This window comes from Aphelocoma coerulescens, chromosome 2 (assembly GCF_041296385.1).
Source record: "Aphelocoma coerulescens isolate FSJ_1873_10779 chromosome 2, UR_Acoe_1.0, whole genome shotgun sequence".
In the NCBI taxonomy this organism is placed as follows: Eukaryota; Metazoa; Chordata; class Aves; order Passeriformes; family Corvidae; genus Aphelocoma; species Aphelocoma coerulescens.
This window is the reverse complement of record NC_091015.1, coordinates 151,860,538-151,879,894: the sequence shown is the minus strand read 5'-3', so window position 1 is coordinate 151,879,894 and position 19,357 is coordinate 151,860,538. Positions and strand designations below refer to the sequence as shown.

The window sequence follows — 19,357 nt, the reverse complement described above, 5'->3', positions numbered from 1 at the left end:
TAAATTATCTGACCTTCTATTTTTAATTGTTTTTGTAATAATTCTATCCTTTCTGTTTTATTCTATTTTGTTTGATATCTTTATCAATGGTCTGGACAAGGGGTTTGAGTGCACACTCAGTCAGTTTGCAGATGACACCAAGTTGGACAGGAGTGTTGATCTGCTGGAGGGCAAACACAGAGCTGAAGCTCACGGGTCTGTAGTTCCCTGGATCTTCCTTTCTCTCAGGAGTGGTTTCCCTCCTTCCAGTAACCACATGACTGCCATGACTTTTTGAATAATGGAGAGTGGCCTGGCAACATCAGCTAGGTTCCTTATGATCCTGGGATGCATGTCATCAGGCCCCTTAGACTTGTGACTTTCCAGTTTCATCAAGTGGTCTTGAACCTGCTTTTTGCTTACAGTGCGAGTGACCTCTCTCCCCCAGCTCCCATGCAGAGGATCAAGGACTTGAAAGAAATGGGAAGCCTGACAGCCAGTGAAGGCTGAGGCAAAGAACTTGCTGAAGTACCTCAGCCTTCTCCATCGCTGTTGTCACCAGCTCTCCCCTCTCGCTTATCAGGGGGCAAACACTCTCTGGCTTTTTTTTCTGACCAGTGTCAGAAGGACTGGACACTGTTCCAGTGTCAACCATTGGAAGAGGCTGCCCAGGGTGGTGTTGGAGTCACCATCCCTGGAGGTGTGCAGATGTGTAGATGTGGTGTTTAAGGACATGCTTTAGTGGTGGACTTAGAAGTGTTGGTTTAACTGTTGTACTTGATGATCTTAAAGGTCTTTTCCAACCTAAATGTCTGATTCTAGGATTATTATCAATGAAAAGACCACCATTTGGCCAGATATTTTTGGTGCAATTGCTTCATGACAATTCAGTCTCTTAGTGGATTGCAGATGAGTTAATTGCTACTACTAATCAATTTGAGAAGTGTGGAAGTACTGTAAATTCTACTTTTTAAGCAGTACCAATCATTCAAAAAATATTGCTGATAATGCTGGAGTTCAGTTTCAGCTATTCTTAGATTCCTAAACTACGTGGAATATTCTCTCATGTGGAAAGAAACTTTATTAAGTGCCAATTCATAAGTTCTTATTAAAGTTTAACTCAAGTATTGTTACTGAATTACAGTAATACATTAAGGCAAAGTGCAATAATATTTTAAATTTTAAGTCATGTGGTAGAACAGTCTGTCCAGATTTATTTCATTGAAGATGTTCGCATTTTATAAAATTATTTCTGATTATGTACCTTAGGTTGGGGAGAAATTATGTAATTACCCTATTAAAATTGTCACAAACATAAAAGAATCCTGAGTAATTTTTTTTAATTAAGAAAGTTAATTAGAATTGTCAAGTGTTAACATACGATAAGAGAATCTGTTCTGTAAACAACCAGGTAATTAATTTTAAAGAATTATTACTATGAAGATAGATCCTGGAAAAGCAAAAAGATTCCCCATTAGGTTATGGGGGTTAAATATTAAGTAACATTATATAACTAAGCCACAAATATATTATGTTTTTTTACCGGTAGAATGATTATTCTGTGATCAGAAGTATCAATGGTGAAGTTATTAGGATTAAAATGCATAAAAAATGACATAGAAGATGGAAGATAATTGAGTACTGTAAAAACCATGTAAAACTTTTCTCCTGTGAGTCATGCTGACTTTGAGATATGATGCATAGCAAACAAATCAGCTGTTGTATAACTTAATTTTTGGATTTTAGATTTTAAAATAATTATCTTTCCCCCAGAAAATTGCTGAAGAACATTGGTTTAAATATGTCTGATTTACATGTTAATAATGTGAAAACATTTGTCTTCCAATTTATCGGAGTTAATCAGGAAACCTACCCAAGTGTTTAATCTGATGGTTTTACTGGGCACTGTTTGATAGGAAGGTTCAGAAGCAAAAACTGAAGTGGCATTTCAATAGAATTATGCTTCCTAAATTGATAATTGCAGTCCTGATTATTCCTATTCTGCTGATGTTAATCACAGAAGTAGCTAAACTCCAATGCCTTTTCAGTACTTGCCATTAAGTTTCCCTGGGTGCCTATAATTCTGAGCCTGTATATCCATGCACCCAGCAATGCGACAGTCTGCTCCAGCCTGCTGAGCCTGGCACCCAAGTGAATTTAAACCTGATTGCTATATATTTTTTAGTCTGTTTGACCAGATGACTAATATTAAGGCATTCTTAGTGCTTTCCTATGGAACTAAGATTCAAGGTGGAGCAGAATTAAGTTTTATTGCCAAGGGATAGAGGGGAAGAAGGAGAAGAAATGGTGAGTTCTCCCTTCATGCATCAGTCACAGCACTTTATCAGGATATTTGGAAGTTTGGTTTCAGCAGTTTGGTCTGACATTTGCTGCAGGTGACTTTTAATACAATATCCATCTAGACACTGGTTCCTGTAACATGGAAAATCCAGTGTACAAGACATGAAACTCATTCTTAATCTTTTAGTATGCTTGCTGTGTTGGCTGTGCATATGTCCAATCTCATATTACAGTCCATCTTCAGCAAATGAAGAGTGTTACAATCTTCTGAATATCCTCAAATCCAGTCTTCAGAGTACTCTCTCAGGGGAAGAATATATGTCATGAGCATGTGGGAGGAGTAGTTCTGGAGTCATAGAGAAAGAGGTGGAAAACACCCTGCTGAGTGTTGTAACTGTTAAGCTGTTTAATAAAAAGGGAGACATCATAACCACGTATTTCCATTTCTACTGCTGTCAGTGTTCACTATTCAGTTCTTAAAAGGGAATGTGTATTTCCAGGAGAGGAATCTAGGTAATGAGTCCAGGGTAGAGGAAGCCACATAAACCCCCAGAAGGACAGAAAGAATAATTCTCAACTGCAGAGTTTCATTATTATCTTAAGTAGATTCTTTCATATAATACTGTTTTTTCTGGATCATATTGCTCTGTGGCCCCTTCCCACACGTTTTACAGGGATCCCTAAGGACTTAAAAAATAGAGTAACAAGTGATTTTTGTGTTCTGTTGATTTATTCTTTCTATTTTTCTTTTTAAATGTATTTTAAAATGGTATTTTTTTCCTCCTGTACTATTTAATTGGAAAACATTTCTTGTTAAAACGATGGATTTTAAAAATGTATTTATAATTAATTTCAGAGAATGGAAATGCTGAATGTTTTGATGGATTTTTATTGTAGGAATTATTCTGTCTGACACAACAGAGATATTAATATTCTCAATTCTCTTAATATTCAAAATACGTACTGTCAGTCACCAGTGACAATTACAAAACTTTGTTAGCCGTTACATCAGTGTTGTTTCTCAGGAACATCCTGTTAATCTACTAATTTGGCAAAGACTGAACTCACTGAAGACACTTTCCCTTAGTGCAGGAATGAGCAGTTAATCTGTTATTTTGGCCAGGCATTTACTTGTTCAGTTCTGGCAAGAGTCTTTCTAGTAGCTCCATCTGTGAACACAGATGTGGGAAACAGACATGAATTTTTCCCACAGCAGACTATTTAATACAGAAGGAAGCTAAAAAAGACCAGAGGGAAGAACTAAAATTAACTGTAAAATACATTTTAAATAGTCCATTTTAAGTTTCAGCTAGCTTTAAAGAATGGTTAGAACTTAAAAAATGAACAGTTTTCACTGTTATACAGTATTGGGCTTGTGATCCACTTTACAAGAGTGAAAAATATCTGGAAACTTTTCAGCATTTTGTTTAAGGTAATAAGCTATAACCAAATTTGAGACAAAATTTGGGGAAAAAAATGCAATATAACATAAAACTGCAGCTTTCACAACATTTCCTTTTTGCTATCACACTATTCATTCAGCAAATACAGTCAACATTTAGGATTGCACTGATTGACAGATTTTTGCAAACAATATTAAAATTAAAAAAAAAAAATAAAAGGAAAATCACGTTTAGTTTTTTCTAGTTAATCAGCATCCTGTAACGGTTGAAGGCTTTAAAGTTTGACATTTTTAAGTTTTCTTAATGAAGGAATAGGCAACATCTGAGTTTTGTCAGGCTGTTTGTCCTTTGTTATAAAAGAGGTGATGAAGGGAAGTGAGAGAGTGCAGGGAACACATGGACTTTCATAATAATGCTACCTAAAAATAGCAGCTTTCTTTTATATATGCAAGGCATGTATTCCAAAGTGGGTAGTTGCATACCAGAAAAATCAAAGAATCACTGTAATGCCTCACATGGTCTTCTAGTGCCATTGATATGCCTTCATGTACCTGAGTAATTGACAGGATTGACAGATAAGGTTAAGGATTAGGGAGGTTGCATGTCTTTCTGGAGCAGCAACTGAAAGTGAGATGAAATATTTCAATACAACATAAGCAGCAGTTGCATATGTTTATAGACTACTATCAAATTTCCAGTCATGAAACATGAAAGTTGTCTTGGCTAGCCAGCCAGTAAATAACCAATTTAGTGTGAGCTGAATGCAATGAATTTAAAAGCAAACATTAGAAAAATGCGTAATAGTTATTTAGATTTCTTACAAGAAGAAAGAAATCTACTTACTTAATGCTTAATAGCCTTACAGAATTTTTTTCTATCTATAGGTTAACCGGGAGCTTCGTACCAGACTTAATTGTGAGCATGAGCAATCAGATGTGGTTGCACCTTCAAACAGATGAAAGTGTGGGCTCAATTGGTTTCAAGGTTAACTACAAAGGTAATGATACATCACTGGAAGCAAATGTAATGGTGTACCAAAAATTAGGCCAATATTATGAAATGTTTTTCTTTCATATTAGTGGATGCATTTCTAGTCCTGACAGTTTTAAAAAGAGGAAAATGTAAGCTGAATTGAAAAAAAAAAAAAATTAAAAAATGTTCGCTTAAAGGTCTTATGTTACGTGAAACTGCACACATTTTGTTTGATGTGTTGTTACAGAGGCTGGGTTTTGGCATATAACTTTATTCTTATTTTCTGTTATTTAGTATTGACAACTATTAAAATGAAATAATTCTGTGATTATTTAAAGAAAAATGAGTAAAATAATACTTCCTACATTCTTTTGAAAATTATTGCCTATTAAAACATAAAAAACCCACTGCAAGCGAAGAATTTGAATGAGTGCTAAGTTTTGAGCCTAGACAAAGAAAAACCTAATAATGTTGTTCTTTATGGTTTTAAAGTGTATAATGCACTATATAAACCATCTGTTGCTATTTGATACTTCTGGAAGAACATACAGTTTTTTACAGTCCATGAAAAACAGCAAAATCAACAAAGCTAAAGTACAGCATATATATACATATATATGCATTTCATATTGTTACAGAATTAGTCATATTTGTTATTTTTTGTATTACATTTACAATAGAGCCATGTCTTTCTTATGAGAATTTTATTAATTGCATAGTTTCTGTCTAGCACCAAAAGCAGATAATAGAAATATGACTATTCATCAGAAAATGAGAGAGAGAAGAAACAGAAGTTATACCAGTGACTGTGTGTATTAGAAACAGAGCTGATGTTGCTGAGGATCAGCAGATGGAGTGAAGAAGCATACCAGGAATAAACGTGCACAATGTGACTTGTTGGTTTTTTTTCCTGTAGTGTAAAGTAAAGCTCCATGGTGGTAAGGTATGAGTGCACTTGTGCACTCTTGATACTCAGATGTAGTGGACTAAGATAGGAAGATCTTAGTACTTTGTTGAATGCTAATCATTAAGACCTAGGATTTCCACATTCAGGCTGTTGAAAGGGGCAAGAGAATGATTAGTGAAAACAAGTTTAAGAATTTGCTAATACGGCAAAATTAGAACCATATTTGACTGGAAAAGGATGAGTTTTAGATCTGAACTCTAATTTGCAGAGCTCAAGTTGTCGATTCTTTTATTTACACGATTCTCTCCTGATAAAATTAATTTTACTTGCAACAATTTTAGTTTGCAGAAAGCAGAGGATTATTATCTATTCTTATATGGTATGCCTTCTTTTATTCATGAGTTACATTTATTCTTAGAAGCTGTATTCTGCAAGAATAAAATTAACTGAATATGAATAGGTAGAAGGGTACAGAAAGGGTGAACATTCACAACAGCATCTTCATATAATCAACTTTGTGATTGCATGCCTAGATATTGAATCTATTTCTCTCTTGCCCTACAATGGTACTTTACATTAGTTCACTAAATAGCACTTGAATGCAGCAAGCACTCAACAGATAGGTGTTCGGTGGTGGTGGTGGTGGGAGGGTGTAGGGTATGCCCAGCCACTGCCCTGGAGGGATGTCTGCTGAGATAAGGAGATTGCTCAATCTCCCTGCAGAACTCCCCTGGAAAGGCAACCACTTTTCAGTTATGGCGAGAAGATGACAAACCCAGAATCCTCTGGGAGACCCTATGCAGATCCTTTGTAACCCACTGGCCTTTACCCTCTGACACCCACCCCCTGTATCCCTATAAGAGCTAGGCCCCTGCCCCTGCGAGGGCAGAGAGATGCTCGTCCCTGGCTTCCCTTTGGCGGAGTACGAACTATTAAAGCTACCTTCATGCAGAACAGCTACACGGGCCTCTCGTCTCTCCCTGGTCTGGCCTGGAGGCTGCCCTGCAGAGCTGAGCTGGAATCACGAGCTGACAATCACTAAAGAGCTGACAGCTTCTGCACCGGCCCTCCAGCCAGCAGCTGAGGGAAGACACCGGGCTTTGGGAAGACAATCTCTTTTGGGACCATTTCTCTGGACCGGTCACAGCTTCCTCGGTCAGAGCTACTGACCCCTCACCAGCTGTCATAGGAGGGGATTGCCTTTTTTCTTTTTCCTTTTTGTTTTGGTTTGAGTTTATTTTGTGGGTTCCCCCCCCCCACCCCCCACCATCTCACCTCCAATCCAGAGTACGGGATTATTTTTTTATCTAAGTTGCCTTCACTTTGATCCTTGAGAGGATGTGTTCATTAGGCTTATCAGAAATTGGGCAATGCTCATAAAATAAAATGGAAAGGGTAGCAAGGACAAGTCAGGTTTGAAGGGGTTGCTATTTCTGTTGTTGTTTTTAAAACTTTGTATTCAAGTCCTTTCTAGTAATGATGGTAGGCACTGAAAACAAATGTGCAAATGTGTAAATGGGTAGTATTTTGGATTAGCAGCTGTTCTGCAATTTAAGTTTTAGAATTTATGAACTGGAAGTTGAGAGAAAGTCCAATGAGGTACACTTGAGTATTTGCACTAGAACAATGCAGTTAGGGCTATGACATAACACTGAATTATTTACTAGAATCAAAACATTGCAAAGAATTTTCCCTTTTCAGAGAATATTTGGAAATACTTAAGAGAAGGATGATTTCTAGAAATCAGGGTCAAAGGACATTTCAGTTTAAGCTATTTCATGAATTCTTTAGAATGTATGCCTAACTTTCTTGTTCATCTCTTGACTAGACCAAATGTATTCCTTTACCTTGACCCCTTCCACCTCACAAGTTCCACTATGCACTTAGACACCTAGCTAAGGCTGATACTCTATTTATACATATATTTATTATATGTTTAGGTCTTTTAAGTTTCTGCTTACATAAAAGGTACAATTACATTAGCATTTTAAATTAGATCTAGCAATTTGATTTTTGAATCTTCTTCTGATCATTCCTGCTGCCCTTGTTTTAGTTTTCATCATGGAGCGATCTTGAAAGGCACAAATTACACTCTTTTGAGGTAACTCATAAGATGCAATTGAATAGCATCAGGAATAGCATTCCTTCTGTGCTCCTGCTGCTATTGGGAATTTCTCCGGAACTTGTAAAGCTTTTCCAAAGTAAAACCACGAAAACACAGTGAAATGTATACAGATAGTTGTTACAGTAACAACTGTAACACAATGTATCAAACAAGGAGGCCTGTGGGAAAGAAACATATAGGGACCGATTCTTGATGTTTCAGAGATGTTTATATCTCCAGCCGCATGGCCGGAGCTCTGCCGAGGAACTGCTCAGTCACAGGACCCGAGGGTCCTTCCCCGCGCAGGGGAACACAAAACAACCAATGGGGAACGAGGCTGACCAGGGGCAGGGAAACCCCGTGTTGGTGCCCCAGGGCCGCTCTCCCAGGACTACATGGCGGGAGGGAGGGACCCCAACAGATAGTATGGGTACTGTATCTTTTATTGTTTCCCTTTACAGATCTGCTTATGTTGGAGTTAATTACTTGATATTGTACTTGATAAACAGTACTTAGAGCTAAAATACTACTAAAAGGCTTTGATGCCTAAATATCTGTTTCTGTGCTTCTCAGACTCAACTTACTAGAGGTAGTGGAGATATATGCCTCATCCCATCAAAATTCATAAAGACGTTCTTCAATCTAAGTGACATTTGGGTCTGATTCTGGCAGGCATTTTTAAGATTGTTCCAAGTCCTACATGGAATATGACAGGAGGAACAAAAGATTATGGGATGTCATCACCCAGTGCCTTTTACTCATTGTCCCCCAAAATGGTGTACGTGCTTACAGTGCAAGATAGAAGGTCACCTCCTTTTTGACTGGAACAAAACTGAATATGCCACATCATTTTTAGTGATAGAAATAGACAAATTATATTAAATACGTCTGTATTTATCAGGGTTTAGCTGAGTAATGCTTTAAAATTTATGTTATTACAGGAACTAACAGTTGATCCTCTTTTATGTAACTACTGTTTGAGAGAATCTAGGAATTTTTTGTGAAATAATAAAAATGTTTGTCTACTTCTACATTAAGATGTTGCGTATGGAGTTATTTTAGGGTTTTAATAGCTAGATAACATTATAAATATTTAAATATTAAAAATATATTTAAATATTTGTGAAACTATTTTAAAGTAAATAAATTTTCATTGTTGTTTTGAAATCACTTTTCCAGTATCCCATAAAATAAAACTACTTAAAAAGGTAGAATAATGAGTATCAGGATTAGGCAGGACAGAAATAAAAGCACTGCCTCACTAGAGATAATATTTTATTTGTTATCCACTGTAGTGGATAAACTGTTTTGGGTTTTTTTCATGCTTCAAATGTATGTGTAGCATTATTAAGTAAAAACATGGTATATTTAGAAATCTTAAAATTTTAAGTTAATTATTTTCACATCATAATTTTAGGGATTATTTGAAAACCGTAATCTTTTCTTTAGATATGAAATTAGACTTTGATGCTTGTGTAAATACCAAGTAAAACAAATAAATAATGGGTTATTTGCAGACTTTCCATATCAGTACTATGAAAAGAAACCACAAATGAATAGTTTTAACTGTTGACATGTTGCATGAATACTTAGGATCATTCAATATTTCAGGAAATGGTGCCATATTGTCACAGTATCACTTCTATTCTCAAAGCCATGGTGAAGAGCAAAGAAGTATCTAGCTATACAGTAGTAGAGAAACAATCTCTGACATATTCAAACACTGGAACTGAATGGTCTTCATCTATATTTGAGTAAAAAACAGCTCCACAAAATATGAGACAAACAAAATCATGGCAGAGCCTTCAAAAAAAAATCATGGGAGAGCCTTCTTCTCTGAGATAAGATTTTGCAGAATTGTGGATTTATTTTGATTCACAAAAAGATTATAATCTAGTGATGGAATATGATAGTTTTTGGAAAATTATATGTGAGAATTTTAAGTGCAATAGCTTTCATATACACATCTCCTTTTGTAACTTTGGACATGTATGAAAAATTAAGTCCAAGATATTCCTTATACACTTTTTCACCATAAACTGTATGACAAAATTTCTGGGATTAACAAATAATGTAAATAGTCATGGTGTAGATTAATAGGAAAAATTGCTGTAGGGAATGAAATCAGTAATGTAAACATAGTACAAAACAATCCTCTATCAGCATCATGTGGGAAAGCTGAACTTGTGTTTAGGTCAGATTTGAGTCTTCTGGAACAGAGAACACTAACCTCAGGGCAGTCTAGTTCTGCTAGGTCCTGATATCTCACCCTCAGTTTCTGTGCTCTCGCCAAATCTGAGAGATATTGTTCTCTTTTGGTGTAGCTGTTTTATTTTTCTCTATTCTTTGAAACCTCTTAAATCAGTAGGTTTTCCTAATATTCCTGCCTCCTATTAGGACAAAATCTGTTTATTAATACATCAGATATACTCCAATCTAATTGCAAACGAAAATAAAGTTGAAGGTTACATTGACTGAAGTGCAATGATAGGTTGTAGAAGAGGATTATTTAAGATGCCAAGATAGATAGCAGTGTAGGTAAAAAGTGAATTTGAAGAAAAGTAGACTTGCTTATTCAATTTTCCACATTGATGATCTAATTTTAGGATATGGGATTTACACTCTGACACCCAGTATTTCAGAAGATTTCTTTTTGCTTAAAGCATAACATTCATCTTGCTTCAAGCACTATGGCTTGTGTTCCTGAGTGCTTGGGATACTAGTGCAGCCTGGGGTAGTGTTCTGGAGTTCATGATCCACATTTCATTCTATTTTCCTAGCAGTAAGCACTGAGTTTCAGACACATCTGAGGTTTTTTTGTGCAGATGGTGCAGAGATATTTTTTCTATGACTAACTGCCCAACAGCCATTGCTTTTCTATTGGACATAATACTGAATTATCTGAATTAGGCAGATAGTTTAATCCATTTTTAGTCCCCTAACTATGTCTAGAAACATGAATTTCAAATGTGTGAAATAAGATAGGTTGACCATAACACAGACTTCAGGAAGGTCTCATTTTGACAAATTGTGAAGGTAGCTTATATATGAAATATATGCCTTCATGTTCATTCTACCAAGAAAAATACAGCTTTAATTCTTGCTGTTCTTATTATTGACTAATTTAAAAAACCCAACAAAACTTCAGTGAAATTGTAAACAGTTTCATTGTGTAGTTTCAGATTTCACAAGACAGTTGACGTGTTTCTTTAGTTAAATACTATGTAATCCCCCTTTTGTGAGACTGGGGGAAGTGAAGCTTTTCTGCTTTCTGCACATCAAAATCAGGAATTAAATCTATTACACATTTCTCCTTTCTGAACTGTTCAATTTTATGAATTTCAGTATATATTCTCTTGTGGTATTTTCACTGTTCTAATGATTTCTGTTGTCTTTCTATCCTCTCTTCTCTATGTTTCTCATCATGTTCTTGTTCTCTTCGTGTGTTTTGTAGTGGATTAACTAGACAGGATCATATAAATTACTTATTTAATTGGATTCTACCCCCAATTCTATTCCTTGTGTATCCTAACTTCATTTTGCAGAAAGAATGACATGCAGAGATTCACACTAATGGTGTAAATCTGTGCAAATTATTTTAATCCATGTAAGTTTCATGATTAGTTCAAATGCTTTCATGCAAATACTGCTTTGTATTTTAAAGAAATTAAAGACTTCTTTTTGTGCAACACTGCTAACCAACAGTTTACTAATACAGGACAAATTTCTCTATACTGATTCCATGTCTGCTGAAAATTATTCAAAGTTTTATTATTCAAGATCTTTTCTATTTCAGATATCTCTTGAACATACTGAGCAAAAGTGCATCCATTTCAGAAACTTGGGGCACTTTCCCTTGTTGACTTAATGCCGAGATGGCAATTGGTTTTGTATTTTACTCTTGTGTTCTTTCTCCTTTGTTGGCCACAACTCACTACTGAGTTTTTCTGACCCTACTCAGTCAGCATTATCCAAATATGTTAATAATATTTTAATCTAATTTTCAAATAATGCATTCAACATAAAATTTCCTGTTCGTAATCCCTAGATTATAAGAATATGAGGACAGTTATACAGAGCATAATAAACATTCATTTAACTGGGTGCAAACATAAGGAAAAGAGAGCAAGCAATTATATAGTGACACTTCTACAAAATGTTTTCTTACTTCCTAACAGTTTGTGGCATAGAGACTTCCTAAATCCACTGTATTTAGAGTAGATAAAACTTGAGAGATTTTTTCATCCTTGATTTCGTCTGTTTTTCCTCTCATGCCCACATACACTTTCAGTGTTCTAAATATTTTATGGCAAGGATATTACAGTGAAGTATTTCCTTTTGCAGTTCTACTAGCTTCATTGAATGCCTTTTCATTTTTTTTCCTAGAAAATACAATGTATTTAATCTTCCATTTTACTGCTTACTTGGCTTTTCAGGACCTTCCTTTATTTCTTCACAGCTAATTGTCCTCATTACTGTTTTGTGTAAGCTATCATCAGCAAGCTTTGTCATTTCACTGCTTGCTTTGTTTTCCATCTACTAATATATTATCAAACAATAACTTTAACTACCCTGACATCTGCTGGACAAGTGGCATGGCAAAGCACAAACAGTCCAGGAGAATCCTGGAAAGCACTGATGGAAGCTTTCTGACACGGGTACTGCAGGACCCCACAAGGAATGGTGTACTGCTCGACCTCATACAAATGAACTGGGAAGGCCTTTTTGGAGATAGGAAGGTTGGGGGCAGCCTTGCTGTAGTGACCATGAGATTGTGAAGTTTAATATTGGATGAGGAGGAGGCAGGGCAGCAAGTAAAATTACAGCCATTGAAGAGCTTCAGAAGAGCTGACTTCAGTCTTTTTGGGGATGTTTTTGGAAGAATCGTATGGAAAAACACCCCAGAGGGAAATGGGGTCCAAGAGAGTTGGTTGATATCCAAGGATCACTTCCAGCCCTGCACAAGAATGAGGCCTCCTAACCAGTAAGAAATGGACAGAGGGGACAAGAGATGTATGTGGATAAATAAGGAACTCCTGTCATTACTCATGCATAAGCAGGAAGTACACAGGAGACAAAAGCAGGGATGGAAGAAGCCACTTGGAATGAATATAGAGGCATTGTGAGTATAAGTAGAAATGAGACCAGGAAGGCAAAGGCCCATCTGGAAGGAAATATGACCAAGGATTCCCAGAACAACAAGAAGGGCTTCTTAAAATACATCAATAACAGAAGAAAAACAAAAGGATAATGTGGGCCCATTAGTAAATGGAGGGGCGACCCTAGTAACAGAGGGCACAGAGAAAGCAGAGTTATGAAATACCTTCTTTGAATAAATCTTCACTGACATGATGAGCCCTCAGGGTTCTCTGGTTCTCTGACACAGACCAGGGTAAAGGATTCTTGGAAGGAAAACTTTTTCTTGGTGAAGGAAGGTTGGGTTAGACAACAGCTTAGCAAACTTGACAGGATGTGTCCACGAGTGCTGAGAGAGCTTCTCGACACCATAGTAAGGTCACTCACAGTCATCTTTGCAAGGTCATGGTGATGAGGAGAGGTGTCTGGGGACTAGAAAAAAGCAAATTTCACCCTGGTCTTCAAAAAAGGCAAGAAGGAGGACACAGGGAACTATTGGCCAGTCAGCCTCACTTCAATCCCTAGAAACGTGATGGAGCACCTCATTCTGGAGGCCATCTCTATTCATATAGATGACAAGAAGTGTTAGATCAGAAGTATTCAGTGTGGATTCACTAAAGGCTTGACCAAGCAGATTGCCTTCTGAAAAAACTACCTGGATCAATGAGGGGAGGGCAATGGATACTGTCTACCTTGACTTCCGCAAGGCTTTTGACACTGTCTCTCACAAAATCCTGATAGACAAAATCAGGAAGTGTTGACTGGATGAATGGGCAATGAGGTGGATCCCAGAGGGTCATAATCAGTGACACTGGGTCTACTTGAAGGTTTTTCATTAATGGTGTCCTCCAAAGTTCCATACTGGGCCCAGTATTATTTAACTTATTCATCAGTGACTTGGATGAAGGGGCAGATGCCTCCTTGGCAAGTTAACTGATGACACAAAGCTTGGAGGAGTGGCCAACTCCCCAGAGGGCTGTGAGCCCTTCAGAAGGACCTTGAGAGGTTGGAGAGATGGGCAAAGAACTGTTTGAAATTCAACAAAGGCAAGTGCAGGCTCCTGCACCTGGGGAAGAATAACCCCATGGACCAGCACAGGCTAGGGGCTGACATGCTGGGAAGCAGCTCTGCAGAGAAGGACCTGGGGGTCCTGGTGGAAAAAAACTGCCCGCGAGCCCAGCAGTGTGCCCATGTGGCCAAGAAGGAATCCTGGGCTGCATTAGGAAGAGTACTGCCACTAGGTCAGCAGAGGTGATCCTGCCCCTCTACTCAGCCCTAGTGAGGCACATCTGGAGTTCTGTGTCCAGTTTGGGGGTCTTCAGTGAAAAAGAGACATGGAACTCTTGGAGCTGGTCCAGCGAAGGGCAAAAAAGATGATTAAGGGACTGGAGCATTTTCCTTAGAGGACAGGCTGAGGGAACAGAGCCTGTTCAATCTTGAGAAGAGATGTTGGAGGGGGGATCTCATCAATTTCTATCAGTACCTGAAGGGAGGGTGTCACAAGATGAAGCCAGGCTCTTGGTGGTGCCACTCAATAGGACAAGAGGCAATGGGCAGGAACTAATGCACAGGAAGTTCCACCTGAACATGAGGAAGAACTTCTTACTGTGCAGTGACTGTGCACTGGAACAGATTGCCCAGAGAGCTTGTGGAGACTTCTTCACTGGAGATATTCAAGAGCCATCTGGACACAATCCTGGGCAATGTGCTCTGGGATGACCATGCTTGAGCAGGGAGGTTGGACCAGATGACTCACTGTGCTCCCTTCCAACCATACCCATTCTGTGATTCTGTGAAACAGATTAGGTACTGAAGAAGTCCATTAGTGACTTCTCTCCTCTGGCAGAACTGACCAATTACTTTTACCATCAACTAACTATATTTTAAGCAAACATGCAGAAAAAGCCTGTCATTTTATGAAAGAGTTCCTAATCTCTGTAAGAACCTTCCATTTGCTTTTCCTCTAATGCACTTTTAGAACTGCAAATAGTATATCTAAACTGGATTTCTCTCATCTAGATGCCATCTAATCTTGCTGGAAAGCATTGGTAAACTTATGATGCAGGACTTTGCTTTAAAAAAGCCATGCTGCTTTGTGGATGTCATTTTTATCCACGTGACAGATGAATTTAAGCTTAATTATAATTTCTACAGTCTTGTTACATCTCAGGTTTACATCTCTGTACTTTTCAGATGTCCTTTGGAACGCTTTCTGAAAATAGAAATTGTATTTTCATCTCTGTCCTACAGTACTAAAATCACCTTAAGAAATTGGACATTTCTTAAACCTTTTGACCTGCACTTTGGGTCACAACCCAAGTTCTTTTCATAGAATCATGGGTACAGAAAAATTTACAGCTAGGCATATTGGAAATTTTTGTTCTTCTTTCTGATGGAGTACCTATGTTTTTTGATTATTAGTTGTTGGTAGTTTTGGGGGGTTATGAGGGGGCTGTTTACAAATGATCATGTGTTGTTCCTGGAAACCAAGTTCATCCAAAACTTTGATCCATAACATCAGAAGAGGTTTTCTGTTTGGTTGGTTGGTTTTGTTGTTGTTGCTGCTGTTCTTTTTTGCTTGTTTGTTTTGTTGTTGTTGTTGGGATACTACCTTTAAATTACTAATTTCTTCCAGCTAGTTTTTTTTAACACTTCAATCTTCAATAGTTTATCTTCATTATTAGAGAAGTTCATGTTAGTTGTACTGCTGAAACAAGGAATTTCCTATCTTTATCAGGATATAAGGTTTGCATTTGGATTTGAACAAAAAGACTACTGCTGCTACACTAGCTGTTTTCTACCCTTAGTCAAGAGACTGTGCGCAATTTTTTGTGTACATGTGTATTTAAACACACACAAATATACTTTTAATCTAACAAATAGTCAAATGTTAATATGCAATTTGTAATTTTTAAATATTCAAAATTATACACTTAATTCATAAAATTTATAGGGACAAATAGAAATCAGTGTTGCATCAGATTTGATCTTTCATAACACCTTACATGGTATTTCTGAGTACTTAAAAGGCTATGCAGGTTACATTATAAAGAAGGTCTTAAAAATTTCATGTAGTAGAGAGTTAAAAAATTATAACATTGTGTGCAGCCGTTGGAATTTAGCTTTTCAATAAATTTTTATCAGTATTTCTTGTAACTTTAATTTTTCAGAGCAAATATATTGGTCTCAGGTAATTTAAAACTAATAATAAACTGTGTCTCTAAAAGCAGTTGCATCAGAATGTATTTGAGTGTGTGGTTTTTTGGATGTCTTTTAAAATAATTTCTGAAAGGTGTATATTTTTGCTATTGAGAAACTTCCACTTTTCTGTTAATTTTCCCAAATTGGTGAAAATAGGTCTTCAGTCTAAAACCAAGTTCTTAGAAAATGAAATTGTATGCTTCTTCTCCTTTTCGCCTATCTATTTCCCAAAATATTTATTTACTCATTGCTTCTTTTTGAATATTAAGTTTTGAATCTGATTTGACTATTGGACTAGATGATCTCAGGTTGGACTAGGCCATTGTCAGAGGTCTCTTCCTACCCTAACTATTCTGATTCTCCACATGTTAGTGCTCTTTAATATTATATTCTCCAAGTTGATTTAAAAATGAGGTTATTTGTCTTCAACAAGTCAATTTAGTATTCATAACTCAACTGTTTTGTTTGGTTAAAAGGAAGGTGGCATATGACTTATGATCCTTTTCTTCAACACCCCTCTTGTCAGTGGAGAACTGGTCAGACAAGTTTTTATTCGAAGGTGACTCCTACGACATTTTAATTTTGTTCAATAAAATTGTAGGTCATTCTTTCCACTTTATAATCTTTAATTAAAAGCATTTAGCAATCCAAACTTTTGTGATAGTGTTATCCATAAAGAAGCAGAAGGATTTTCACTGCTCTGACCTTAGTCTGCTGGGCAATATGAATACATTACATGTGGAAAGGTCATCTTTTGCTATGTCCCTAAGTATTAGCTACGGCTTAAACCAGGACACTGGGCTAAATGGCTGTTACTCTGATTTGTCCTCTGCAGTACTTCAGTGTGTATTTAATGCAATCGATTTTGTTGTCTTATGCATTAAGCATATATGTTGCAAGAGACTAGCTATTTATCTTTGATTTCAGGGTAAAAAATATACTCAAAACAACTTGTTTAAGTTAAAATTTTCTTAAAAGGATTTTTGAACTTTATCTCTGTAACTGAAAGCAAAAACATATAGACAAATAATAAAGAGATTCATGCTTTTGGAAGATTCTCCTGGGAAAAGGGTAGAATTTAAATGCCCAACATGATAGAATAGCAGGTAGGGTATCTTGATCTGAAGAGCTCTAAAAAGTGGCAGGAATATAGAGTTCTGTGTCCATACTTAATATCTTTCTTATCTCTGAGTGAATCTACCTCATTATTTACAGTACATAATTTTTGTGTTCTCCACCAACTGGCTGTGATTCCTGACTTCAAACCTGTCTCTTTTCTCCACACATTTTACAACACTGAGAATTTGCCATGCCTGATTAGTCTCATTTACTACACTTGAATTTGATTTGATGGAGGCCCCCTCCTGGCTGCACTGCATCAATTTTCTTGCAGTGGTGAAGGTCTGTGTGTGGCAGTCTCTGGAGCTGTCTGCGTTCAAAACACTAAGATTCATTTCCTGCTACATCAGCCTGTGAAAGGGTGACAGCAGTAAGATTTCCATCTGTTTGTCTACTGAAGTAGCATCATGGCATAGTGGTTGCTTAATTTCTTCATCTGTTGGCATTGCATGAAACAGAGGGCTAAAAATGTATCTTACTTGGTTGGACGAAGAGTGGCGCTAGTTGTTTTGTTTTGTATATTTCAGTATGTTGGGTAGCTTTCAGCAGGTCAACACTATATTTAAAATACAGTCAGAACTTAAATTTAAAGAGTGTGTATGTATAGAGGTTTTTAAAAATGTTTCCAGATGAAACACTCAAAGGAATAATAAATTAAGATGTTGCACTTCTCTAACTTAGACTTCTGAGTTTTCCATATTGCCAAGCATATGCCCTGAGAATATTCTTTTTTTCCCTTCTTTTTCCTCCAAGTCAATAATTAATTTCTGTGAGGGCTATTATGCTAGAACATAGGCCCACATCAGTGGGCCTTTTCATCATGTATTTTCATGTTCTGAGAAACTTCTGTTAATTATATTCTATTAGAGCAGACTGTATCTTGCATTTATTGCTGGCTTATTATTTCAGTTTGTTGTTGGTTGGCATTTTCTGTAACATATTTCTAGAGAAAATGCCTATAAGCTATAATGCTTTAGATTTGCCTGACTGTTGCAGTTAACCCCAACAGGCAGCTAAATCCCACATGGCCCCGTGTTCACACCCCTTGCAGCAGGATGGGGGAGAGAATTAAAAGGGAAAAAGTGAGATAACTCATGGACTGAGATAGAGTTTAATAGGTAAATCAAAAGCTGGACATAGAAGCAAAACAAAGCAAGGCACTCATTTTCCATTTCTCATTGTCAGGCAGATGTTCAGCTACTTCCAGAAAAGCAGGGCAACATTATGCATAATGGTTACTTGGGAATGCCAACTCTATAGGTCTGGATAGGTCTGGAAGTCCCTGTCTCCCTCCTTCTCCCAGCTCTTATTGCAGAGCATACATCAAACAGCATGGGCTATCCCTTGGGTCAGTTGGGATCAGCTGTCCTGGCTGTGTCCTCTCCTGCTTGTGCTACCCCAGCCTCCTCACTGATAGGGTGGTGAGGAACAGCAAAGGCCTTAATCAGCAATCAAGGTAAAACTTGCAAGTGCAATCAAAATGCATTTGCAAGCACTGATCAGCAATAGGTAAAACATCAGTATCTTATCAATGCTATTTTCATTGCAAATCCAAAACAGAACCATGAGAGTCTGTGATGGAAACTAACACTTACCCCAGGCAAAACTGTTACTCCACCTTACTATATGACGATGCTTACTTCCAAAGATGGTGTGCAGATAATGCACTAATCATTAAGTTACTTTGCATTAAATTCATTGATTATTTTTATGACCTGATGAGCCTGTACTTTCACTGTAATTGCCAATCTTTTGGTACGATTGAATAATCATCATATTTTGCTGGTGCTGAAGCAACAGTTTACTAAAAGCTAGTTTCTTTGTCACAGAGAACATTATGTGAATTTCTGCTTGATGTGCCTTTTTTTTTGCTTTTATAGTTTTTTTAAATTTTAATATTTTTAAATTGAAAATTATGCAAAAAACTATACAAAGAGAGTTTTAGCTTTAAAAAAAAAGCTTATTTATGCTGATAATTCATGTTGGTTATCTGAAATATTTATTGAATGTGCCGTTTCATCATTGTATTTAAAGTAAGAAATGGAATAGAAATAAATTTTGCATTTTTCAATTAAAAATCCATAATCATGCTTTTTTTTCTATCCCCTTTCTTTCAGTCCTGTGTGGTGTATTTATATGCATAAAGTATTTAATGACATATGAAAAATGCTAGAATAACACATTGTTGATCCCCATGGTGCAAATCTGTTATTAATGTGAGATGTATAGTGTGAA

General features: G+C 36.8%; 1 protein-coding gene across 3 annotated transcripts in view; it reads left to right on the top strand.

Annotated features, from left to right (window-relative positions):
• Window positions 1-19,357, top strand: part of CSMD3 (CUB and Sushi multiple domains 3) — a 613,476-nt gene that overhangs the window by 300,217 nt on the left and 293,902 nt on the right. For all 3 annotated transcript variants that reach the window (XM_069006042.1, XM_069006041.1, XM_069006040.1), the window contains one exon: window positions 4,568-4,680. In XM_069006042.1, the coding sequence (XP_068862143.1) occupies window positions 4,568-4,680 (113 nt within the window). The remainder of the gene's footprint in view (window positions 1-4,567; window positions 4,681-19,357) is intronic.